Genomic DNA, 24,889 nt, shown 5'->3' on the forward strand with positions numbered 1-24,889 from the left:
CCCTAGCTCAGGCATTCTCGGCCACACAACGGCTCTCCGATGCGAGAGACGAAGATATGATCACCGCAGTGCAGAGTATAGGCGCCTTGATCTTTTATGTGTACATACCACTTGAGATTTGTCTATTCTTCGTGTTACTAATCTATCACTTAGGTGACGAAACAGGTCTGCCAAAAGACTCAACTCTTCTACGAAACAGGTGCCCGAACACCAAAACAGAAAACATCCCTAACTTAGGAGACAACTGGAAAACAAACCAAGGACACCAGAAACCATCAAATCCAACTTGAACTCCAAGACAGCATTCCCAACCTAACCACGTCCTCACCCAGTCACCCCCTCCAAAACTACTCACGCCCCAGCAACAGCCAACACAGCCTTGCTCCTCTTAACCACCTTGCCCGCTAGCTCCGTCAACGACGAGCTCCCCAACAAATCAAAAATACTCATCTCAATCTGCGCCCTCGGCACCAGCCAATTCCGCAACTCCACCGCCACAAGCGAGTCAACCCCGTACCTAGTGAGCGGCTGCGCCGGATCAATCTCATCCACCGGAATCACAAACATCTCGGCCAGCTTATTCACCACCGCGCGCTCCACCAACCCGGCCGCCTCATCCGACGAACTAGCGCCCGCCATCTGCTCGTGCAAACTCGCCTCCCTTCTAACCCCGCCCTTGCCGCCGGCGGTTTGTTTACCAGCGCTCCCCGCTGGCCTGCGCAGCCCAGCAAATCTTGGTTCAGCAGTCCCCAACGACCCGCCGGTGATACCAGCAGCGACCTGCGCGGTACGAACCGGCCTGCGCGGGGTACGGATCGCGTAGTCAACCAGCGCCAACACCTCGGACTCTTCGAGCGGGCGATGGCCGGATTTGATCAGCCTTTCCTTAACCCCGTCCGTCTCAGCGACGAAACCGACCGAGTTAACAATGCCCAGATCAATAGACACAGCCGGCAATCCCTGCGCAGCGCGGTGTCGGGCGAGCGCGTCCTGGTACGTCCCGCCCGCGGCGTAGTTGGATTGCGACGTGCTGCCGAGGACGCCGCTGGCTGACGACAAGAGGATGAAGAAATCTATCTCGTCCGGGTTGTGGAATAGAGTATCCAGGTTGCGTGTGCCGTCGAGCTTCGGGTTCATGGCGCGCAGCCATTGGGGGTATGTCATGCGCTCGAGGATGGAGTCGTCCAGCACCATGCCGCCGTGCACCACGCCGCGGATGGGAGGGAGGCCGGCGGCGCGGCACTCGGCGAGGACGGACTGGAGCTGGGCCATGTTGCCCACGTCGCAGTTCTTGACGAGCACGCTGGCGCCTGTCGCGGCGAGTTCCTTGCCGATTTTGGTTGTGTCGGCGCGGGTGGCGGCGCTGCGCGAGACGAGGAGGAGGTTCTTGGCGCCGTGGTCGAGGAGGTACCACGCGATGGACTGGCCGATGCCGGTAAGGCCGCCGACGATTAGGTAGGTTGCGTCCGGGGAGAGGTCGGCGAGCTTGCGTTCAGGGGCGGTCTGGGAGGGGCATGTCAGCTTTAGCTGGTACTGTGCTTAAGATCTGCGCGCGCGGGGTTGCTCACCTTGACGACGTCGTCGGCACTCGGGATCAGAACAAGCTTACCAATGTGCTTGCCAGCCTGCATAGCACGGAAGGCGCGCGCAACATCTGCCAGCGGGTAGCTCACGACGGGCGAGATGTTGCGGATCGTCTTGGTCTCGAGCAGGCGGATGACCTCCTGCAGGATGCGCTGGATGACGCGGCCCTTGTTGTCTGCCAGCTGAACAACATCCACATGAATAAATGACAAGGCCCGTCTGAAGGGCTCCATCTCGAGGGACTTGTTGTGGTGGATATCCTTCTTGCCGATCTCGACGAACCGGCCATGGGGAGCCAGCACGTTCCAGCTCTCGTGCAGGAGCTTGCCGGCTAGCGAGTTGATGACAATGTCGACGCCCTTACGGCCGGTGGCATTGAGCACGTCCTCGGCAAAGGAGGGGTCGCGGCTGGAGAAGATGTGATCGTCGGCAAGACCGTACGTGTTCTTGAGGAAGTCGCGCTTCTCCTGGGAGCTGACCGTGGCGAACACCTCGAGACCGATCCACTGGCAGAGGATGATGCAGGCCTGGCCAACACCACCGGACGCCGCATGCACAAGAACCGTCTCACCAACCTCCGCGCGGCCGGCATCAAACAGCGAGAAATACGCCGTCACAAACACAATGACGAACGACGCCGCCGTCTCGTAGTCCATGTGGTCGGGAATCTTGGCAACCGAAGTCCATGGAACCCGGGCACGGTTGGCAAAGTGGCCATGGACTGTCAGCGCGCAGACGCGGTCGCCGACCTGGAGCCCCTGAGCCGCAGCCTTTGGCCCAACCCGGGTGATAACACCGGCGCACTCGACGCCCATCTCCTGCTTCTCGTTGAGCTGGCCCATGGCCGCCATGACGTCACGGAAGTTCAGCCCGAACGCCTTGGGCTCAATCTCAACCCAGTCCTCTGGCAGCGGAAGGCGGGCATCGGGATCGTCCCGGAAGATGATGCTATCCAAAAGCCCGGGCACGTCAACATGCATGCGCAGACTGCGGCCGGGCTGGATGAACTTTTGCATCTCGGGTTCCTTCTCGTCGCTGTTGTAAAAGTCCTCGTTCTCGACCGTGTCGGGGTGCATCCGCGGCACGAGGATTTTGGAGTCCCGCTCGGCGTATTCCGTGTCGAACGTCCCGCTCTCCTTGCTAAAGTCCAGTGCGGTCTGGAACACTTTTGTAATGGCATCTTGGCTGGCGGCAGTCCACGCCGAGCGGGCAGGGTCCAGATCGAGCGAGACGTAGCGTTTGCTGAGATCCTCGACGCGCGCGGTACGCAACAGACCGACGTGCAGTGCGTTCTCGGGCGTCGGCGCATCCACGGCTGAGCCCTTGGTTACCCACAGCAACCCCTTGCAGCTCGTCACGAGGGATTTAATGGCGGTGAAGCTCTGCTCATCAAACGCCTGCGGCGAGCCGTCCAGGCCGGACAGGAAAATGCAGACCTTGCCAGCGGCATTAAGGGTGGCAAGATCGGACAGCGTGGGCGTGACGCCAGTGGTGCGCACGATGCTCTCCATCAGGCTCTTGATCCATTCCGTCGGAGGAGGGTTGTCGCCATACACCAGCGTCACCTCGTGCTCAAACGCTTGCTTGCCGGCGGCGGGGATGGCCGTGGACAGGATGCAGCTCATGGCCTGGTGGGTTGTGTCCTCGCAGTCCCAGACATTGACGTCCAAGCCGGTGAAGCCAGTGCCCTTGAGAATCCTCTCCCACGACTCGAGCGGCATGTTGGGGCTGTACTTTCGCTCGGGCTCTTCGCTGAGCCACCAGCCGGGCACGTTGCCAAAGATCAGGTGCATGTCGGGGCTGTCGCGGGTCGTCTCGACCAGGATGAGCTTGCCGCCGTCCTTGAGCAGCCGGCGCACGTTGGTCATGGTGTTGTTCATGTTCTTGGTGGCGTGGAGGACCTGCGCGGCAATGATGATGTCGTAGGAGCCCAGCTGGAAGCCCTGCTTCTCGGGATCTTGCTCGATATCCAGAGTCGAGAAGCTGATCATGTCACCCCACGCAGCGAAGCGGTCCCGAGCAGACTGGAAGAAGCCGGCTGAAATATCCGTAAAATCGTAGTGCTCAAACTGGGCAACCGCAGCGCCTTCTTCACCTCCCAACGCCGTCAAGACGGGTATCGTGCAGCCACCAGTGCCGGCGCCAATCTCCAAGATCTTAGCACGGGGATTCTCAGCCGCAATCGCGCGAACAATCTCGCCAGCCTGCGCCGTGGACCGCGTAAAGTGCAGCAGATGCTGGTAGAACTTGTACAGCAGCTGTCCTTCCAGCATCAGCTCCAACGGCGCCACCTGCTTGCGCATGATGGGGACAAGGTTCTTGCCCATGCGAACAGCCAGTTCGCCATTGACGCTCGAGACCGCCACTCTGTCGTAGAGCATCTGCTTGACACCCTCAGACGAGTTCGCCCACCTGGAACTCTTGGGCGCGAGCTCGTTGTTGGCCGCCTGTTTCTCAAGCAACAGCATCCAGTCGTAGAAAGTCTTGTGGTACCACTCCAAGTTCGCAATATCCTCGTCGGTCAACTGATGCAGGGCATCGTGAACAAAGTGGTACGCGGCGCGCGCAAGATCTTGGGCAACAGCCTTCTCCTCGGACGGAGCCGACGTCTTGAGTGTCTCCCGGAGCGGCGACGGGTCGTTCAAACTGAAAGCCTCCTGCCAGTCGTTGATAAGGACGAGCTTCTCGCGGCCCTGGCTGTCCTCATCCTCGGCACGACCCACGCTTTGGAAGTGCATGCCCTCCAGCTCGATGACCGGGCTGCTGCTGCCGTCCTGCGCAGACTCAGACACAACCGCGGCATGGACATCAAACCCTTGTCTGTTGTACTGCAGAAGCGCCGAGTACTCCTTGAGCTGATGGCCGGCCTGGCTGCTAATGTCGGCCGAGATGTACAGCGACCGGATGGCTCGGGGGACCGCAGCGCCCACGGTCTTGCGGCCCTCAGGGGTCAGCGTCGGATAGGCCGCCTGGAAAACTGCATCCAGAGTGATGGGGTGAATGACGTGCGGCTGCTGGTAGTTGTACGGCATGGTAGCGGCCGAGTCGGCAATCTTGAAGGTCGTCACCGCCTTGTCGTCTGCCATGCGGATCTCGGCGAGATTCTGGAACGACGGGCCGTGGGCGACGCCAACGGCGTGCAGCGCCTTGAATAGGTCCCTGGGGTTCATCTTCTTGGGGTACGCCGCGCCAGCAGAACCGCCCCTCGCGACGTCCAGCGAGCTGGTGGATTTCAGGGCAAAAGACCCGGCGGGCTTCTGGCCGAATTCGACGGCAATCATGCCCTTGGCCGACTCAACCCACTCCTCTCCCTGTGACGGGGCAGAGTACACGTGAAATTGGCGCCAGTCCTGCACCAGAGACCGCTCGCTTGAAGGCTCGAGGAACAGCTGGACTTCTACGCCGTCGGCGTTCTCTGGGATGATCATTGCTTTTGAGATCTCGACATCTCGAAGCAGGTAGCCGGTGATGGGCTTGTCGCCGGATGAGTGCAGCTGCTTCATGGCTTCAATGGCCATGCAAATGTATCCCGAGCCGGGATACACGATGTTCGACTGGACAATATGGTCTCGCACCCAGGGCAATTCGGACGCCCTCAGGATGAGTCTCCAGATCGGCGAGTGGTCGCTCGTGCCAGGCATGCGCAAGCCCAGCAAATCATGCGGCGGGTGCGGACGGAAGCGGTGCTCCTGGCTCATGCGGGACTCGGCCCAGAACCTGGTCGAATGGTTCCAGGGGTACGACGGCAGGTTGGGAAGTGCCCGGAGACCAGCCTGACCCTGCGGGAAGTTGACCATGCCAACATCGACGGGATAACCCCTTTGCACGAGGAAACCAGCAAGGTTCTGCATCGTCAAAACAGCATGCTTGCCTCTCTCAAGACACGATCCGTAGGCAATGCCGAGCTTTTTCAGCGCCGGCTCGCTCAGCGACTGCCTCATCGGGCCGGCGAGAGCGCTGTGCGGGCCAATCTCGACCACGGCGTCAATGTTTTGTGACAGACCAGTCTCCTTCTCGGTGGCAACCATGCTGCGGAATGACTGCGCGAACAGAACGGGCTTGATCATGTTGTCAACCCAGTTCTCGGGGCCGAGCAGGTCGGCATTGTCGAGAATACCGCCGGTGACGGGAGACGAGTAGGTCACGCCCTCCTTGAAGGATCTGCTGCCTCGGCGCATGTACTGGTCAAGCGCGGCCCTGTACTTGGCCTCGAGCGGGAGCATGTAATGGGAGTGGAAGGCCGACTGGACCTTGAGCTTGCGCGCAAAGATGCTTTCCGCGGCGAACTTGCTCTCCAGCTCATCAATCCCACTCATGTCTCCGGAGAGTGTGACGCTGGAGGGGCTGTTGACACACGCCACGACGACTTTGCCGGAGGTGAGCGCATCAAGGTACGGCTGGACGCCCTCAACACCGAGCCCGACTGCCATCATGCCGCCGGTGGAAGTGGACTTTTCGATATGCTCGGCGTTAACGAGACCTCGGAAATAGGTCGAGGCAACCGCCTCCCTGAGGTCCAGCGCCCCAGCAGCAAAAGCAGCAGCGACCTCGCCGCTGGAGTGGCCGGTGACCGCAGTGGGAGTGATGCCCCAAGACTCAAGAAGCCGGACCAGAGCGAGCTGAATGACCGAAGACAGAGGCATGCTGAAGCGGACCTCGTTGACGCGGGAGGTCTTTTCGTCACGGCTCAGCTCAGCTAGTAAACCATAGTTAGCTAACACCGTCACAGCCAAAGAAGTAGGGTTACTCACTAATCAACGACCAATCAGCCCCAAACTCCCTCAGGTACCCATCACACTCCTCAAGCGTCTCCATAAACACCGGGTAAGTCCCCATAAGCTCCCGGCCCATAGCAAACCACTGCGCACCCTGCCCATTAAACACAAACCCCAGTCTCGGAACCACCGAGGACGCCTGAACGGGCTTGACCTCGCCTGCAGCCAGCACCTCAACAAGCTCCGGCACTGACTGAGCCGACATCGCCAGCGTCCAAGGAAACCTTGTCCTGCGCTGACCCAATGTATACGCCAAGGCATCAAACGGTGTGTCAGTGGCCTGCTTGAGATACTCAGCCAGATTCCCGGCCATGTTCTTGACCGTCTTTTCGTCGCGGGCGCTGAGGAGGATGAGCTTCCTCTGAGTCGTTTCCTCACGCTCCGCAGCAGCGGCGCCGTTCACGGCAGCAAGGGCTTGTTTGACGTAATGCTCGGCCTCTTCCAGGATGACGTGGGTGTTTGTGCCGCCGTAGCCGAAATTGTTGACGGATGCCCGCTTGATGGCCGAGGATGGCCAGGCTTCGAGCTTTTGCGGGACCTGGATACATGTATGGGTTAGTTACCGTCAGAGGAGTTGGAAGTGCAGTGGGATGCTTACCTTCAGTCTCAAGCCGTCAAAGTCGATGTCCGGATTGGGCTTCTCAAAGTTGATGCTCGGCGGCACCTGACCGTGCTCAAGCGCCTTGGACATCTTAATGACAGCCGCCAGACCAGACGCCGCTTCGGTATGTCCCAGATTGGTCTTGACAGAGGCAATATACACGGGCTTGTCCGCCGGACGGCCTTCACCGAGCGCGCGGCCGATAGCTGTAGCCTCGATGGGATCACCCGCCTTAGTACCCGTGCCGTGGGCTTCAACAACCGCGGTGTCCAAGGGATCAAGGCCAGCCTTTTCATAGCACATCTTGATCAGGGCCAGCTGGGCGTCTCCGTCGGGCGATGTGATGGTCGCCGTCTTGCCGTCTTGGTTCACGCCGGTCTCCCGAATCACCACCCGGATAGGATCGCCGTCGCGCAGGGCATCGTCTAGCCTCTTGACGATCAGCGTCGCCACGCCCTCGCCACGGCCGTAGCCCTGGACTCGGTGGTCAAAGGCGTAGCATTTGCCGTCGGGGCCGCAGGATCTGCGAAGTGGTTAGCTGGCTAACGCAACAATTCGATCAAGATGGATGTATATACCCAAGCGATGACAGGTTGGCAAAAAAGTCCGGATTCATGTTAATACACGCCCCCCCGACAATGGCACAGTCGGACTCGCCCAACCGCAGGCTCTGGCAAGCAAGATGCAGTCCCATCAGAGACGTAGAACACCCGGTGTCAACGGCGGTGCTGGGGCCCTTGAGGTCAAAGAAGTGCGAGATGCGGTTGGCAAGCATGGCGGCGTAGTTGCCTGTGACGAAGGCACGGGGCACCCGGAGAGGGTCTGTCAAGAGCCGGTCATGGTAGTCCTTGGTGAAGGTGCCAGAGTAGACTGATGTCTTGGATCCCACGAGCTTTTGGAGGGGGATGCCGGCTGCCTTCGGTCAATGCTAGCCCGGAGCGAAGGGGTTCGCACAGGTGGGGAAAATACATACCGCTTTCGAGCGCCTCAAAGGTCAGCTCGAGCTGCAGCCGGATTTGAGGGTCCATAGACTGTGATTCCGCTGTTAGCCATCGCTCACGCAGAATTAAAAGGCCAGGGGCAACCTACAGCAGCGACGTCGGCTGTAAAGTTAAAAAAGGAGGGATCAAACAGGCCGACATCCTCCTCGAGGAAATAACCTCCTTTGATGTAAGACTAGGATCTTTTGTCAGCCCCTTAACTCTCTCCACATAAACTTGAGCAACTGCCTACGTACCGTAGAGAACTTGTCTGCTTGCGGATGATGGAACGCCGCGCGGTTGAATCTTGTCTCTGGGATCTCGGACCAGGCACTCCGTCCCTGAGAAACAAACTCCCAAAGCTTATCCGGGTTGTTGACGCCGCCCGCGAAGCGGCATGCCATGCCGACTATGGCCAGGGGCATGGTAGCCGGCTTGCTACTATCGCCATTGGTGTACCCATTGGCATGGCTATGTCCATTGGTGGTGGTGGTTCCATTGCTGCCCGCCATGATTGCAGGTCTGGTCTGAGAATGAACGGAGTGGGTGCAATGCAAGGACGAGGCTGGCTTTGGGTGGGTGGTAGGTATGAGGTTAGGCTTCTGAGATGATGACACGATTGACGACGGGTGGTGATGGCGCATATAGATGCAAACTCAGGGTCTCTCTGATAGTAAACATAGCCCCAGCCGTTCGAGCCCGTTGTGGTTGTGGGGTTCACTCCGGCATCCCGAATCAGGGGCCCGCCAAGAGCCGGCCGGCATGGACCGGGGATCCACCCGGAGCTCTCGAAGCTCAAAACATGCGGAGCAAACTTCAAGGCCGTTGATGAATACGGTAAAGCGCCATGTTCTCGACTTCGGAACGCTGCAGTAAGACGGCCTATTAGCTTGCATTGCACATCCTCCAACCGGGCAATGAGCAGGCGCATCCGCCGAACGCCATACACCTTGCCGAGGCCAGTGAGGTGAGAGCTGAGTGAACCCCCCGGAGCCGAATTGGGCAAGTGCCGAGCTCCATCGCCGGGGGCTGAGCTGCAACTCCCCGCGTCTAGCACCCGCAGGATAAGGTTGCACCAGGAACGCCAATCACTCGGAGCTAGTGGCGGGATGGTGTGGTGAAATGCCTATTTAATCCGTCGAGGGGCAACCGGAAGGCCGCTTGCAACATTTCTCGTTGGGGCAAACTCCGGCTCGGTCGCTCACTCACAGCTTCAGCTCAGTCACTCCCAGCCAAGCAGCAAGCAAGCGAATGCTACCAGACCCCGATTGAAGGGTAAGGCTGCTGCATCAAGCCCTAGCCCCCCCCCCCTGCCATATAGGCAATCCGGTTCAACACGCGGTCTCTCAAGTGTTTTGCTGTCAAGGGAGAGAGAGTAGATCCAGATACCCAGTGCTGTGAAGCTACTAGTATAGAATCCTTGCATATCATCGGATTTGGTAGCTCTGCGGACTAGGAGGTCATCACAAGAGCAAAGACAGTCAATCTCGAGGTCATGTCTCAGTTCAAGGAAACCTTTTTCCACGCCTCGGGCCAGGCGTCGGGCATCTGGACGGGCAATCTCTGGGCGGGCCTGGTTGTGGTGTTTACGCTGGCTGTAAGTCAACAGAGCAGATGAGATGAGGGAGATTGTCAGGGGAAAACTTGCCCGTGCTAACATCGTGCAGATCCTGATCCGCCGGGTCATCGACATCACCTACAACCTCTACTTCCACCCGCTGGCGCATTTCCCGGGCCCCAAATTTGCCGCCTTCAGCAACGTGAGATATCCGGCCAGCGCTTTAGCGGATCATTAACCACAGCAAACTCTCCGCAGATTCCGTACAGCTACTGGTTTCTTGGAGGGCGCCAACCCTACAAGATCCTCGAGCTGCATCGGAGATACGGCAAGTCAAAGTCCCAAGCAGCCACTCACATTACTTACCCACCAGCCAGGCCCAAAGAATTGCTAACAGACGGGTTGGTTCAGGACCGGTAGTGCGGACGGCGCCAAATGAACTCTCATTCAACTCAGCACAGTCATGGAAGGACATCTACGGGTTCAGGCAGAACCACAAGACATTCATCAAGAGCGATTTTTATGACGGCGGCAGCTTCACCGGCCGCGGGGTGCATTCCATCGTGAGCGAGCGCGGTGTTGACGAGCACGCGCAAATGCGCCGCTACTTGTCGCATGCCTTCTCGGACCGGTCGCTCAGTGAGCAGGAAGAGCTGATCGCCAAGAGCATTGACAAGTTCGTGGGAAAGCTGGGCGCGGCGGGCGCCAAATCTTCGGGGTTTGACATTGGCAAGGGGTATGAAATGATGACTTTTGACATCATTGGTGATCTTGCGTTTGGCGAGACTTTTGGGGGGCTTGAAAAGGGTAGGTACTCCTTTCTCTTCTGTCTTGTTCGCGCAATGGCTGACTCCGGGCCAGACCAGCCCCATCCGTGGATTTCGATCGCAATGGGGGCATTGACGCAGGGAGCGCTTGCAGATGTTTTCAAGCGCTTCCCAATGCTGGGGAAGACACTCTCCGTCCTGATGTCGAGCCAGCTGAAGAAGCTGACAGAGGACACGAGGACCAACGAGGACATGGCGATAGACTTGGTAAATCGGTAGGTTTTTCAGGGGGCGCGATCATGATGATATGGACAAAAGCGACTGACACCGCCCGCAGGCGCATTGCACGCAAGACCGACAGAAAAGACTTCATGACGCGCATCCTCGAGCAGCGGGATCCAGACGAAGTGTCAGACCTGCAGCTCGCAGCGCACGCCTCCGACTTTGTTTTGGCGGGCAGCGAAACCACGGCTACTGCCATGGGCACCATCACATACTACCTTTTGCGCAACCCTGACATAATGGCCAGATTACAGCGCGAGATTCGCGCGGCCTTCAAGTCGTACGGCGAGATCTGCGACAAGGCAACGCTACCGTTGCCGTACTTGAAGGCGGTGATTCTGGAGGGGCTGAGGATGTATCCGCCGCTGCCGTTTGCGCTCCCGCGGGTTGTTCCCGACCCCGGAGACACGGTGGACGGGCATTACCTCCCCGGAGGCGTAAGCAATGCAATCGGAAAAGGGGCAAATCGCACAGAACGCATGCTGACATCGCCCTCAGACGATCGTTTCAACGAACCCAATCGCAGCGAGCCTCGACGCAGCAAATTTCAAGGACCCGATGGCGTTCAAGCCGGAGCGGTGGATGGGAGCCAACCAGGAGGATATCCTCGAGGCGAGCCAGCCGTTTTCACTCGGGCCGAGGGCATGCCTGGGCAGAAAGTCAGTACATACAACGAGTGCAGAACTCGCCGAACTAGCAATGAGCTGACTTTAAGGTGAAACAGTCTCGGCTGGATGGAGCTCCGAACCACGATTTCCAAGGTTCTCTGGATGTATGATCTGGAGCTGGCGGACCAGTCGCTGGACTGGCACCGTGACTCGAAAATGCACACGCTCTGGATGAAGCCTAAGCTCATGGTGAGAGTAACAAAGCGGGCGGGGGCGTAGGTATTAGGAAGGGCGGAGGATAAGACGCGGTTTCCCTAGAGTTGTGATAGTGTTACATGGCTGCGAAGCTGAGGATAGTGGCGTTCTCCATGGTGCCCAGAATGAGTAATCCCCGAGGAGGCTGTTTTGTATAAGTAGGGTAGGCAGCGCATCAAGGTGGAAGGCAATCCTCAGGTCCAAAGCAAGTGAAGTGAACGCTTGCATCACCCGACTGTGCTCCAGAGAGACCATGGCTTCCTTGACCATTGAAGAGAGCACCATCCCCCAGTTGGATGGCAAGACCGCCATTGTTACTGGTGAGAAATCCTCGGCCTGACTCGAGCTGGAACGAGTCATCTTAACCGAACTAACACAATATGGGGGAACTGCAGGCGGCGCATCAGGAATCGGTCTCGCAGCAGCTCGGCTGATGGCACGCAAAGGCGCAAAGGTGTACATCCTCGACCTGAACGAACCCACCGAGCCCGCACCTGAACTCCACTTCCGCAAAGTCAACGTAGCATCATGGGCTGAGCTGCGCGACGTGTTTGCAGAGGCCGGGCACGTCGACTATGCCTTTGCCAACGCCGGCGTCAGCGAAGAGACAAACTACTTCGCTGACACGTTCGATGCAGAGGGCAATCTGCAGGAACCGACCTACGCCGTGCTCGACGTCAACCTGCGCGGGGTGCTCAACTTTGTCAAGCTCGCGTGGAGCACCATGCGCAAGAATGGCACGGCGGGAAGCATCGTCATAACCACCAGCGCGACGGCATACGCGCCGGAGCAGTCCCTGCCTGTTTACGCAAGCGGCAAGATCGCGGTTCGTACTCTCTCAATCCCTTTCACCCAAGCTGACCCGCTGACCGGAACAAAAAAAAAACAGCTAGTAGGCCTAATCCGCGCCCTACGCTCCGTCATCATCCGCGACGGCATAACCATCAACGGCGTCGCGCCCGCCGCGACCATCACCAAGCTCCTCCCCGGCGAGCTCGCAGCGCCGATCATGGCCATGGGGCTGCCCGTCAGCAACGCCGATTTCGTGGGGCGCGCATTGGTGTACTCGGCGACGGCGCGGCAGGCAAAGCGGGTTGAAGTGTACGGCAAGGAGAAGGAGGCTGACGCGTTTGTGGAGGAGCGCTGGAATGGACGGGTCATCCTGACGCTGGGAGACAGCTACACGGAGCTGGAGGAGCCGATTTCTGAGCTCCGCCCGTTTTGGTTTGGGCGCGAGAATTTGAGGTTGACGCGTCTGCAGCAGGCGGCGACGGATTTTAGGCCGTTTCCGGTCCCTAACCCTGCGGAGTAGAGAGGGGTATGGTAGCGACGGGTGATGGACTGGCGTTGTTGTTTGGATGTTGCAAGTTGGGTAGTTTGTTGTTTATAGGAAAGTAAAGGGTTGGCAAGAGTCACAGTCCGGTGTTGATTCGGGTGCTTTGGTTGTTTAGTGAGCGGACCTCCATGAAGCGGATGGATCGATGGATGAAGACTAGGTAAGTACCTACTGCATACTCGGGCTGTTGATGACCCACTTCAAATTATAAGCTTCAGTGATGTTCAACGCTAACTTACAGGGCATTTGGCAGGGGTATGTGCTACAGCGGGTAAGTGTCACTGATAAGATTACAGTATGAAGATACCGTTTTGTTACTGTAAGTTACATAATCGATTGGAATTCCTCTGCAGTCTGCACTGAGCCCTGTAACCATGCTAAAAACATCAACTGCATCCACAAGCATCTCATAATCTCACCCATCTACAACCCACTCCTCCCTGATCACTCGCATCATATCATTCCCCCTAGGAACCAAACACACAGGCACATCCTCCGGCGGAATAAGCGTAACAGGCGAACCACCACTGACAAGCCTCATCGTCCGCTCAACTTCGGCCGCCGAAACCCCGTCATCAAGTCGCAGACGGTGATCCCTCAGCAGCCTTGCAAAAAACGCGACAAACTCCACCCGTGCAAAATGCCTGCCCAGACACGCCCGCGGACCTTCGTTGAACGTCATGAAGGTTCCCTTGATATGGCCCGGAATTGAAGCAGTGCCTGCTTTGATCTCGGTTTCCTGGGCTGCTGACACCGGCTGGGATGGATCAAACGTGTTGGGCTCGTTGACCAGCCATCGCCGGGGTTCAAAGATGTGAGGTGAAGGCCAGTTTTTTTCCGAGTAGTGGATGGCTGTGTTGTTTACGATGACACCGGTGTTGGCTGGGAGAGCTACGTTTCGTGTGGTGCCGGTGATGCTGTCGTGGACGAGTAGGTCTTGCGGTTCGACTGTTGTGCGGCCGATGGGGATGACGATGGGGAAGACGCGCATTACCTCGTACTGTCGATGTTATCAGCATGGTTGTCTATGTGAATGGAGAGATTTTTGAGAGCCACTCGCCATGAATGCGATCAGGTACCGAAACTTGGGCAGGTCTTCGGTGTACGACAGCTCCTCGCGACCGGCTTCCCGCGCCTCCTTGCGGATTCTATCCGCCTCTTCGATGATTTGATCCTGCACATCACTATACAGCGCTAACATGATGCAGCAAAACAGGATGGTGTTGGCTGTGGTGTCGTAGCCTGTTGGGAATGTCAGCCAGCTAATCGATCCAGCCCCCCGAATCTCTCTTTACTTACCAGCCAGCAGAAAAATAAACACATTGCCCTTAATCTCCTCATCGGTCAGGCTTGTCCTTCCTCCCGGGCCAGCTACAGCCTGCTTGGCACCCTCCTCACTCGACCTCAGCACTGCAGTCAGCAGATTTTCCCTCGCTGCACCCGACTCCGTCTTAACCCCGCGCTGCAAACCCGCCTTGGCCTCCGCAAGCAGCTCATTCATGTACTGCTCAAACTCAACATACGCCGTGTGCGCTATCTTCCAGGGCGAGTTGCGGAGCAGCCACTTGGGCATGAGCAGGATGTGCGGCAGATGCATGACGACGCCAAAGATGGCAGCGACCAGCGACAGGCTGTGGCCTTGCGGTACAGCCTTCGAGTCCTCCACCCAATCCGCCTGCCTCCCAAACCCAGCCAGGGACATGGTGTTGACGGTCAGCGTGTAAATGTTGTGCTTGAGCGAGCCAGCGCCGCTGCTCTTGGCCCACGACGCAGCCATCATGCCGGTCTGTCTCTCCGTCTCCTCCCACACAAGCTGCTGCACCGCTTCGCCGAAGGGTGGCAGCGTGATGCGCAGATGGAACCGCCACAGGTCGCCGTCTGTAGAGACAACGTTTGGACCGAAGGGTTCGAGCATTTCTGTATCTCGCTCAGCAGTTGCCCTTCAAGTTGGGCCTCGAAGAGGGACAGTGGTGGCGGCATACTCATCTTCTCTGGCGGCTTGACAAACGCTTTCCTTCGGGAAACGACATTCATCGCAGTCTTTGCATTACCGACGTAGCAGACCAGGCCTCCCGGGGAAACCACGAGGAACACCTCGCCAAACTCGGCATGAGCACGGCCTTTGTCCTCATAATGCCAGTCCTTGACCATGAAGCGCGCCCACCGCGGCCATCCCTGGCCCTTCTTTAGCAGGTGGTTACGGCACCACCATCTCAAGAGCGGGTCGGTGAGGTAAGCCCACCCTTCGAGCTCGTGGATGGGGGATATCGTGTAGGGCAGGCCCGTCGCTCTGGCTTTGGAGATGTTGCGTGCGAGTTTGGTCAAAGCAAGGACAGCTTGTGCAGTCAGTGCGATGGCGATGAGAAGCACGTATTGCACCATGGTGATGGTGAGCGTGGGGTTCGCGGCTTAGGGGAACGGTTGTTTGTTTGTTCCAGTTGCTGGCTGTCATTCAGATGCTGGCATGCGTACATTTCCTGTCTGTTCAACCCGTTCCTCACACCCGACATTGACGCTGTCCAGGCGTCATCGCCAGCAAGCCACAGGGACAGCGCCTTACGGCCGGCCATGTCTCGTTCAGTCTGCTCAGCCCTCGGAGCCTTGAACAGGTCCGCAAGCACAGAACGCCACTACCAAAGGCGCACAACGCTCTATTCCGGCCCGCAGTGGACGAAGCGCGTGCTAGCGTGAGTTCGGCCGCCGGCTGTCGGTCGCGACTGGATTTTGTCGAGCCACTCGCTGCACATCGGCATTTGCCTTTTAAGGAAGTCCTGCAAAAAGCATTTCGGGAGCGGCCCGCATCACACCGAATCCCGAACCACGCCTGCGGGCCGGGGGGAGAAAGGACCAGTCACGATGTCACGATAATCAAGCATCTCGACAGCTTTGCATTGGGCCGCCCTTGTTTGGTTGCGCTGCGATGCTAACGTTGCAGCCACAGCAATCCCCTGTCTCTCTTGTGCCGTTGCAGGATTGAGGGCGGCTATCCGTACTTGCGACTGATCTCCCCTCCCCTCATCCGAAACCCCGCTCTCTCTGAAGGCGTCTCTGCCGTCTCTGCAGCGTGGTGTGTTGGCTTGTCTCTGCTTTTGACTGAGGTTTCACAACGCCAACAGACATCTTCAATAACTGTGATTGCGCTGCTTGAACGTACAGTCTCTCAGGATCTGTTGAGCGCCTTGCAGGCCATACAGTGTTTTTGGCGTCACCATGGCACACCCTTCTCCTTCCGGCGGCGTTCACAGCGTCCAGGCGATTTACACAAACATCATTGAGACGAGAGGCCAGGTCGTCTGGGAGAACCTCAGCTATTTTCTCCAGCTGGATGTCAAGCAATGGACGTTTGCGTTGATCTCTCTGGTAAGCAGCAAAGTTCTGGTCACTTGGAAAACGCGAATGCTGAAGAAGTAGTTTACAGTGGCTCGCCTACGCGGTTGCAAAAGGCATTTACAACCTCTACTTCCACCCGCTCGCCGGGTTCCCAGGGCCGTTTTGGGCCCGCGCATCGCTGGTAAGCGGCAGACTTTAGGCCTGTGTTACCCCCCTTAGACGTCCCGGTTGTCGCTAACGAACCAACCCAAAGTTCTGGCGCTTCTGGCATACGATGCGCGGCCGTTCGCATCGTGTGATTGAGCAACAACACCGGAAATACGGTTAGTAGTGCAGCGTATCTCCCTGAACAAGCCATCAAAAAAGCTGAATGAGATTGTGCTGTGCAAAAGGCCCCGTCTTCCGCGTCTCCCCCAACGAACTGTCCTTTGCCTCGGTCGACTCGTGGAAAGCCATCTACGGCTTCCCGCCGCCGGGCCAACCGCAGCTGATCAAGGGCGAGTTCTACGACGTGTACGGCTCGGCGTACAAGACGGGATGCATCGGCTCGGAGCGGGATCCCAAGCTGCATGCGCAAAAGAAGAAGAATCTCACGGCCGGGTTTTCGACGAAAGCGCTTGCCCTGCAGGAGCCTATTGTTCAGAAATGCTGGGACCAGTTCGTCGCAAAGGTCGGACCGCTCAGCCGCCAGACTGAGCAGGGGATTAATATTGTCAAGTGGCTGGAGATGGTCACGTTTGATATTCTGGGGGAGATGGCTTTTGGTGAGGGGTTTGAGTGCGTCGAGAAGGGTGAGTATTCGTTGATTGTGTTGTATTGTATTGTACCTAAGTTTCAGGGGGTTGAGGCTGACTGACATTGGTTGTTATGGCAGAGAAACACCATTTTTGGATCGATCTTATTCTTGATCACCTGCTGGAGGTTACTCTGGTGGACAACCTCCGAAGATTCGGGTTTCTGGCGACTCTGGGCAGGATCGTGCTCCCGTCGCTCACTGTCAAGATGCGTGAGAAGCACTCTGGCTTCAGCAGGGCGAAAGTGCAGAAGTGAGTATCTGTTCTTGCGCAAGTTTGATGATGTGTGTGAAGGCTGACTGACATGTCCGGTTTAGGCGTCTCGAAGCAACCAACACGCGGCAGGACTTCCTCACCAATGTGGTCGGAAAGGTCAAGAGCGGCGAGGTGGACCAGGAGGAGCTGACGGCGCATGCCTCGACCTTCATGTAAGTCTGCCGGCTCCATCCTGACCTTGCTGTAGACCTGTTACCTGACATGATAGCAGCATCGCCGGCGGGGAAACGACAGCAACCTGCCTCGCAGCCGCCGTCTACTACCTCCTGAAGGAACCTCACACACTGGAAAAGCTCCAGAAAGAAATCCGCGGCGCCTACACCTCGTATGACCAGATCGACGCAGCCTCCGCACTGCAGCTGCCCTACCTCCAGGCCGTCCTCAACGAGGCCCTCCGCATCCATCCGCCCGGGTCGCAGGGGTTCCCGCGCGTCTCGCCGGGGGTGGTGATTGATGGGCATTACGTCCCGCCAGGGGTAAGAACACCTTCAAATACCTACCAATACCTACTCTAACGTCGTACACTTCATGCGGGCAGGTCGAAGTCTACACCAGCGCCTGGACCGTGACGCACGACCCGCGGTACTTCCACGACCCGGAGACGTTCAAGCCTGAGCGCTGGATCGATCCGGAGTGTACGGATGTTAAAGAGGCGAGCCAGCCGTTTTCGTTGGGGTATAGAGCCTGCATTGGGCGCAAGTACGTTCCAAATCACTACTTATCCTTTCCGAAACTTTGAGCTGATATGATTGTGTGTGACACGCTGCAGTTTTGCCTTTGTGGAGATGGTGTCGTGCATGGCCAAGATGGTGTTTGCCTACGACTGGGAGCTGGTCAACAAGGACTTGAACTGGGAGGCCGAGTCGCGGTGTCATGTTATGTGGTGGAAGGCGCCGGTTTATGTGAGGTTTTTTGAGAGGGAGGGGGTGGAGGTTAAGGTCTGAAGTTTGATGTTTGGTGTTGGAATTCCTGTCTCGTGAGATCAGTAGTGGTGGCCTCAGGAACGCGAGAATGCTTGATATCAAGAGTCGACCACGGCTTTACAATTTTGAGGACTCAACTACTTTCCTGGCTGTGAGGGCTCGACTAGGTATTTTCCTAGATTCTGAGGAGTGAATTGCGTTCCTGGGTATTGAGGACTCGATTACCTGACGCTTCTACTGGTCTCTCAGTAATTAGCTCATCTTACCCTTCGAGTCAGCTCTCTCTGTCGATCGGAGATGGGGCTGTTCAGGGCTTCAGGGCTTCAGCGCGTTCCGATGCCACTGTAGCACCAGGGACCAGCTGCGAAGCGAGGCAGCCAATGGCACGAAAATGCGGGCAGTTAGGGAGTAGTACGACAACAACGACAGGGGCAATGCTTTGCTGACGTCCCCGGGAAAGCCGTCACTTGGCGGTTCGTCATTCTCATAACCTAGAAGCCTAGAAGGAAAATAGAACTACTGTCATACACTCCATGTCCATAATGTCCCTAATTCCCTCCCCAACGGTGGCTCCGTTACCCGCAATTCCAGGTTCCAGTTTTGCTGTGTTCTTTCTAGCAGGTGTGTACCTAAGCTAGATCACCTGAATAGTGAGTGAGATGTTGGTTGCGCACACCGAAATCTTGTCCCAATCCGGCAACTACCGAGATGGAGCCTGAGACTGGCCCGGGAGTTTGCTCTGCCGCTCACCAAAACACCAGCGCCAGGTGGTCTACCCTGGTACTGGTGGAAAACCCTCAGTTGGCTGCGGTGGGAATACGAATAGCGTACATACACGTAGTGTATACTTCCCAGGGTAAGGCTGCTTTCCAGCTTGTCAGCTGCAGGTACTCGTTCCCGGAAAGACGGCCACTATGAGGTCAGGTAGTGTAAGTCACTGTAACTTCATGATGAACCACTTCAGGGCAGTGCGTGGCTCACCCCAGTAGGCCAAGCTTTGTCCAGGTTCCTTTCCAGAGGCATTTTTAGCAATCCGCCCGCTATTCAGGTAGCGAACGGCGTCATTTAGTGGATTGCGTTTGCTTGGTTCCTTGGCAGTGGGCATGACAGCATGACAGCATGACAGCGTTCGGTTCAGGGGCTTGGAGAAAGCTTACCCCTGGGCCCTGGCTGACCGAGCTGTACAGTACGCCGTACTCTACAGGGCCCCTGTGTGAATGGCCAAGAGCGGGTGCAATCTAAACCGCGTGGGCCTTGCAGCCTTGCTGCAGGTGCAGGACATAGACTGACAGTTCCCCCTATTGATGAAGCTGGGTTCAGGCAACTTCGGACGGGATGGCACGTTGTACAAGTACAAACATAGATGATTTGGATCATCTCATTCCCTCAATCGATCCTTCAGTCAGACCATACATAATCATGACTCTACTCTCAGCCACTGGCTTGTGACTTTTACGCTGCAAATAGCACGTCAGGTCAGTACTGGTGGTGTTGAACCCGGATCACTACCCAGGTACCTCTATACCCTACCTACCTTACCTACCTAGTTCTTCTCGAGTCATCCAATGGGACTCGGAGCCCGACCCTGAGGGTCCCAAGCCCTGGCAAAAAGCCACATGGACTATTCAGGGGTGGCCCGCATGCGCGTGCTAGCAATGCCCCTGGTCTGTGGCACGACACTATTGCTTCTAGAAGCCCAGTTAGGGATCAATGATGCCTGCGCCGCCAACTCTTCCCCATTCCCAAGCCGGAGGTTACTCGTTTGGAGTATCACTGAGTTCGGTCAGGTGTTTGGAGGATCGAGGCTAACCTCAGACACATGATGGAATGGGGAACGGCAAGCGAAATGCGAAATGGGGCAGGGCATGACGGGATGCTATGAGGGTGCTGTTAGAAGAGGACTCCAAGCCAGGCGGCTGTGATGAAGAAAAAAAGTATAAGAATGATGGTGGGATACGCGAGGCGAGGTTATTGGCAGTCGACCTGTCTGTATCCGCCAATCCAAGGCCTTTGAGAAGCACCTCACTTAGACTCTGAGCCCCTTGATACAGTCAACATGATCTTCCAATCTGGAGCCGCGTTGCTCCTGGGTCTCTTGGCCGTCCCAGCATCTGCTTTCCGTCCCACCTTCAACCACCTGCTTCGGGGAAGGGGCCAGGAGGTTCAGAACGCCGTTGCGGCTTGCCAGAGACTGTCTTCGACGTTCCCATCGGCGGTGTACTGGCCGAATACACAGGACTACATCGATGAGACCACAGGTACGCCCTTTACTCTACTTCCATACAATACCTATCTTAGGGTTATGCAGACTGCTCACAGCACGACAGCCATCTACTCAACATCATGTATCCTGTCCCCCAACTGCGTCTTTGAACCGTCCAGCGCAAACGACGTCAGCACGGCAGTCAAGATCCTCCGGCAGACCAAGTCCAAGTTTGCCGTGCGCGCCGGGGGCCACATGCCCGTGCCCGGCGCCCAATCCACCCAGCCCGGCGTGCTGATTGCCCTGTCCAAGCTCAATCAAAAGACATATGCCAACGCCAACAAGACCGTGGCTAGCATCGGTCCGGGTCAGACATGGTATATTCCCAGCCAGACACCACTTACTTGACTGGAGTCTGACTAACACTCCATCACTGCACAGGATCGAAGTCTACCAATGGGCCGCGACCTCCGGCCTCGCCGTGAACGGGGGCCGCTATCCCACCGTCGGCGTCGGCGGCGTCCTCACCGGCGGCGGAATCGGCTACTTCAGCAGCACCAAGGGCTGGGGTGTCGACACAGTCGTCGGATTCGAAATAGTCCTTGCCAACGGCCAGATTGTCAACGCTACCTCCTCCGGTCCCCACTCCGACCTCTTCTGGGCCGTCCGCGGCGGGCACAACAACTACGGCATTGTCACCCGCTTCGACCTCAAGACCTTCCCCGTCGGCCCGGCCTATATTGGTGGCGCCATGTGGGACGCCACCGGCGCCACGGGCCAGTCGGTGCAGGACCAGTTTTTTGGTGCGTTGACGGAGTATTTGAAGCCGGGAGGGGGCGTGGATGATCCGAATGTTGCGACTAGCGCGATTATTGCCTTGTCGCCGGCGAATTTGGACGCGGAGAATCACCCGCCGGTGGAGTTGATCAGTATCCAGATGGCGCCTGGTACCGATGCCAAGCCAAGGGCGTTTGAGAATTTTACCAAGATTGAGGGGCCTACCGTGCAGGAACTGCCGGGGAGCGTGGTGCCCAGTTGGACGTTGCTTCCGCAGGCTTTGGCGCAGTTTGGGGAGAGGGGGAAGAGGCATGTGTATTGGTCCGTGAGCTTCAAGCCGGATCCCAGGGCGGTGATGATTGCGAATAGGACCGTGACGGAGCTGGCGTTTGGCAGGATGAATAAGGTCCGTGATGCGGCGGTGGCGTTTACGTACCAGCCGGTGTCAAAGGATTGGTTGGAGGCGTCGAGGGCCGCGGGGGGGAATGTGCTGAATTTGGATCCGGCGGGGGGGACGTTTGTTGGTGAGTTTTGCCATTACCCCCAGGCCATCTTCCCTGAAACTTATTGCTTAGTGATGCTGACGGGTGGTCTAGCCGGCCTCCTCGCCATCACATGGACCAACTTCTCCGACGACGACACGGTCTACCGGTTCTGCAAGGAAGTCGGCGAGACGATTGAGCGCGAGACGCGCAAGCTGGGGCTCTACCACCCGTTTGTTTACCTCAACGACGCCCACCCCTGGCAGAAGCCGTTCCGCAGCTACGGTGGCAATGTGCTGCACAGGCTCAAGGCCATCCAGCACAAGTATGACCCGGATGGGTTTTTGAAGAGGCACCTGGCTCATGGGTTTGAGATTGAGTAGTTGTTCTTACATGGATGTAAGATCTGTTCCATGGTGGATAAGGGGTACTGGTACCTAGGGGCTGTTGTTGATAAAAGGGGGCGCTTTTTTTCTGTGGGGAGCAGATAGGGGGTAGAGAGGCGTTGGCGGTAATCTGACTTTAATTTACTCAATTCACAACCAGAACATTCTGTACCTGTCTTTACCCAATTCGCAGTCATGTCAAGCAATGTTGCTGAGCGTGTCAAGTTGACACCTTGGTCTGGTGTCATTGATCTGCCCCTGATCGACGTGCTACGAATAAGCTTACTTCTGGAAGCTTTTTTCCACGTGGGAGATGTGGGATTGACGTAGTTACATGCAGCCAAATCTCCAAAGTTCATGGCCAAAACAGGAAGGTGTCAGAGTCGTGGGCGGCCGTCCGCCGGCATTGACATGGTTCTGCCGGGTGTGACTCTAGAGTCTAGAAGATAATACCAGGCTTCTTATATCACATGTTGTCAGGAGGGTGGCATCTGTAACAGCAACATTCGTTTGAGTTGTATTACTTGACTGGACCAAAGGGTAAGGTACAATACATGTGACATATTGAGAAACACAACAGATTCCAGTCGAGCAAGCGAAGCAGAGTTCCAAACATCAGCACCGAGGCCAATACAAGTCTTGCATCTATCCAAACTCCCTGCACTCAGCACCACAGCACTTACCACCTCCCATACCTATCTAATGACAAACAAACTTCGCAAACCTCGCAAACTCCCCATCCCCCTCCAGCACCTCCATCTCCTCCCTCTTCAAACTCACCAGCACCTCAAACCCCCCACTCACCTGCATCGGCAGGACCACACACCGTCTACAAACCGCATCAAACTCCCTCCTTGGCGGCCTCAAATGATCCGGCCGTCCGCCATTCGCAAACAAGACCTCTCCAAAACTGACATCAAACGCACTCAACCCAACCCAGCTCGTGAAGCACGCCTCGGCGCCCTCAAACGTCGCAAACGGAAACCTCAGCGTCTCCCCATAATCCTCCAGCGCCAGGGCCAGGCCAAAGGCCTTTTGTAGCGTTTCACGGGTGATGGCGTCAACGGATTTGCGGATGGCGGTGGCGACCTGTGCGAGGGTGGTGCTTGGGGATACCAGGGTGTGTACGGGCAGGGAGGTGGTCGCGATGAAGACCATGGTGCCCATGTAACTCCAGGGTAGGTCTGCGGAAAACAGCGCGCGGCCGTCAAGCGTAGTGTCTAGCAGCGAGGTGGCGGAGGGGGCGTAGTCGGTTGCCCGTTCGTGAGGGGATGCGGCCTGCTCTCGCGCGCGCATGATGCATCGCCACAGGAGGGCCATTAGCGCGTCGTTGGCGGTGATCGGGGTCGTGGTGGGGTTGCTGGCGGATTCGGCTGTGGCTGCTGCACGCAGCGCAGCAAAGTTTGATGCGGAGACGTAGAAAATGGTGGTTTTCATCTCCGGCGGCGGGGCGGAGGGGGGTGCGGACAGGGCAAATTCCTTGGTCGCGGCCAACTCTTCCGGTGTGGCGGGCGGGAGCAAACCCAGCAGCCGCCAGAGCTCGGCCGGGGCGTTGCGGATCATGGCCTGCCTCTCGGTCGGGTCGGAGGGGAGAATGTTGCCGGGTTCGGCGCGCCAAAGTTTCTCCAGCAGACGGTAGTCGCAGGATTCTTGCGGGATGGACAGCGCAGAACCAGGGTTTTTGTCCCCCTGGATAGCGCGGGCGTGTTTCGCCCAGACTTTCATCAGCAGACTGCCGCTGGTGCCGTCAATGATGGAGTGGAAGATGCCAAATGCCAACAGAACACCACCCTCGACATAATTTGCCTGCGCGACCAGCCCCGGGGCACCCTCATTGTAAATATCCCAGGAGAAAGCATGCGGCGGGAACAAAACCGCCCCGTCCAACTGATCCTGCACGAGTCCCGCATCCAAAAGGTCGTCGTAATCAGGCCAGGTGGATGACAAGTCGTTGGCCACGACCTGCGGGATCCAGTCGGGCTGTTGGCGGGCTTCGAGCCGGCCGGTGCGGGGGTCGTCTGCGGTGGGTGCCAGCGCAAAGACGCGCCGGTGGAGGATGGGCAGTTCGTCGCAGGTTCGACGGAGGGATTCTTGGAGCAGGGCGTGCACGGCGGCAAAAGAGACGCCGGGGTTGAGGCGGAAGGTGAACATGAAGTTGGCGTAGAAGCGCGGCATGATGTTGTCCATGGGACTGAGCGGTATGCTGGTGATGACGGCCATTTTGCTGGTGTGGCTGGTGAGTGGTGACTGGGAAGAACGAAGTGTGGTGGATTGGAAGAGAGGATTGTTGTTCGTTGCTCTGTGATGCTCTTGTTCTCTTCGAATGCGATCATAAACAGGAATCACTGCATGAGTTATTCGCACTCTGAAGTTAGAGTACGGAGTGCAGCTATTGCCCAGTGACGACCGAGAGGACGATACAACGCTGGCTTCAAGTTCAGTCAAGAGGCAGTGGATGCATCTCCAGAACTGAACGCCACCAGGCTCTAGTCAGGCCTGTTCATCACCTTCGGCACGTTGCAGCAGCGTCTGACAGGGTCCTGTTCAGTGAGCCAGGGCTGCACAGCTGCTGAGCCTGCGGGGCTGCCCTGATGCCCCGCCGTTCGTGTAAGTGTTAGGGCTGTGATGGTATCCACCACGCAAACCAATAAGAGCGCGCCTATCCGTTCGGAGATTTCCCGATCGGGTAACTCGGCGGAACACCCCGAGTCAGCGCCGCGATGACCATTGGAGTCGCAAGGGATTACACACAGGCAGGACAGGCAAGCATGTGCTTTGCCGGGTTTATATTTGATAACTCAAGTCAGGGGTTCGACGTTGAAGTCTGCATTGGGTAGGCATTGGCATTGCCACGATTACCACTGCTGTGGGAGTTTTCGGATGTGGTTCATCTGGCGAGGATTCTGGGGGTTCATGTTACTTGTACGAGGACTGAGGAAGGAGCAACCGTCAAGTTCATGTGTCAAGTTCCT

At 57.4% G+C, this 24,889-nt stretch overlaps 7 protein-coding genes across 7 annotated transcripts; 4 read left to right on the plus strand and 3 right to left on the minus strand.

Moving 5' to 3' along the window:
* Positions 1-137: 137 nt before the first annotated feature.
* N656DRAFT_739706 (uncharacterized protein) lies at positions 138-8,371 on the minus strand. Its single transcript, XM_064812787.1, has 8 exons — positions 8,198-8,371; positions 8,050-8,136; positions 7,934-7,991; positions 7,539-7,872; positions 6,958-7,483; positions 6,336-6,897; positions 1,569-6,280; positions 138-1,503 (listed from the first exon to the last, which is right to left on the minus strand). The coding sequence occupies exons 1-8, from the start codon at positions 8,363-8,365 to the stop codon at positions 352-354; spliced, it is 7,599 nt and encodes a 2,532-aa protein (XP_064666164.1). The 5' UTR covers positions 8,366-8,371; the 3' UTR covers positions 138-351.
* A 1,064-nt stretch (positions 8,372-9,435) lies between these two features.
* Positions 9,436-11,434, plus strand: N656DRAFT_792469 (putative cytochrome P450; the record flags this gene model as incomplete). Its single annotated transcript, XM_064817088.1, has 8 exons — positions 9,436-9,537; positions 9,608-9,700; positions 9,757-9,826; positions 9,910-10,305; positions 10,360-10,540; positions 10,603-10,984; positions 11,046-11,206; positions 11,272-11,434. The coding sequence occupies 8 exons, from the start codon at positions 9,436-9,438 to the stop codon at positions 11,432-11,434; spliced, it is 1,548 nt and encodes a 515-aa protein (XP_064666165.1).
* Positions 11,435-11,549: 115 nt separating this feature from the next.
* Positions 11,550-13,072, plus strand: N656DRAFT_425357 (NAD(P)-binding protein). Its single transcript, XM_064809612.1, has 4 exons — positions 11,550-11,730; positions 11,806-12,236; positions 12,300-12,906; positions 13,000-13,072. Exons 1-3 carry the CDS (start codon positions 11,664-11,666, stop codon positions 12,720-12,722), a joined length of 921 nt encoding a protein of 306 aa, XP_064666166.1. The 5' UTR covers positions 11,550-11,663; the 3' UTR covers positions 12,723-12,906; positions 13,000-13,072.
* Positions 13,056-15,444, minus strand: N656DRAFT_425152 (cytochrome P450). Its single transcript, XM_064809611.1, has 4 exons — positions 14,729-15,444; positions 14,046-14,663; positions 13,807-13,988; positions 13,056-13,746 (listed from the first exon to the last, which is right to left on the minus strand). The coding sequence occupies exons 1-4, from the start codon at positions 15,126-15,128 to the stop codon at positions 13,162-13,164; spliced, it is 1,785 nt and encodes a 594-aa protein (XP_064666167.1). The 5' UTR covers positions 15,129-15,444; the 3' UTR covers positions 13,056-13,161.
* A 512-nt stretch (positions 15,445-15,956) lies between these two features.
* Positions 15,957-18,090, plus strand: N656DRAFT_792472 (cytochrome protein; the record flags this gene model as incomplete). Its single annotated transcript, XM_064817089.1, has 9 exons — positions 15,957-16,106; positions 16,165-16,257; positions 16,330-16,399; positions 16,469-16,867; positions 16,951-17,122; positions 17,188-17,298; positions 17,358-17,622; positions 17,685-17,845; positions 17,916-18,090. The coding sequence occupies 9 exons, from the start codon at positions 15,957-15,959 to the stop codon at positions 18,088-18,090; spliced, it is 1,596 nt and encodes a 531-aa protein (XP_064666168.1).
* Positions 18,091-20,248: 2,158 nt separating this feature from the next.
* N656DRAFT_683745 (FAD-binding domain-containing protein) lies at positions 20,249-21,866 on the plus strand (the record flags this gene model as incomplete). The annotated part of the gene is made up of 4 exons (XM_064810596.1): positions 20,249-20,327; positions 20,397-20,649; positions 20,714-21,573; positions 21,646-21,866. Coding segments are annotated over 4 exons (1,413 nt in total), but the record flags the coding sequence as incomplete, so codon positions are not given.
* Positions 21,867-22,616: 750 nt separating this feature from the next.
* On the minus strand, positions 22,617-24,137 carry N656DRAFT_771749 (uncharacterized protein; the record flags this gene model as incomplete). The annotated part of the gene is made up of 1 exon (XM_064813882.1): positions 22,617-24,137. One exon carries the CDS (start codon positions 24,135-24,137, stop codon positions 22,617-22,619), a length of 1,521 nt encoding a protein of 506 aa, XP_064666170.1.
* Between the last annotated feature and the right edge of the window lie 752 nt (positions 24,138-24,889).

This window comes from Canariomyces notabilis (genome assembly GCF_033297395.1).
Source record: "Canariomyces notabilis strain CBS 508.74 unplaced genomic scaffold N656scaffold_31, whole genome shotgun sequence".
NCBI lineage: Eukaryota > Fungi > Ascomycota > Sordariomycetes > Sordariales > Chaetomiaceae > Canariomyces > Canariomyces notabilis.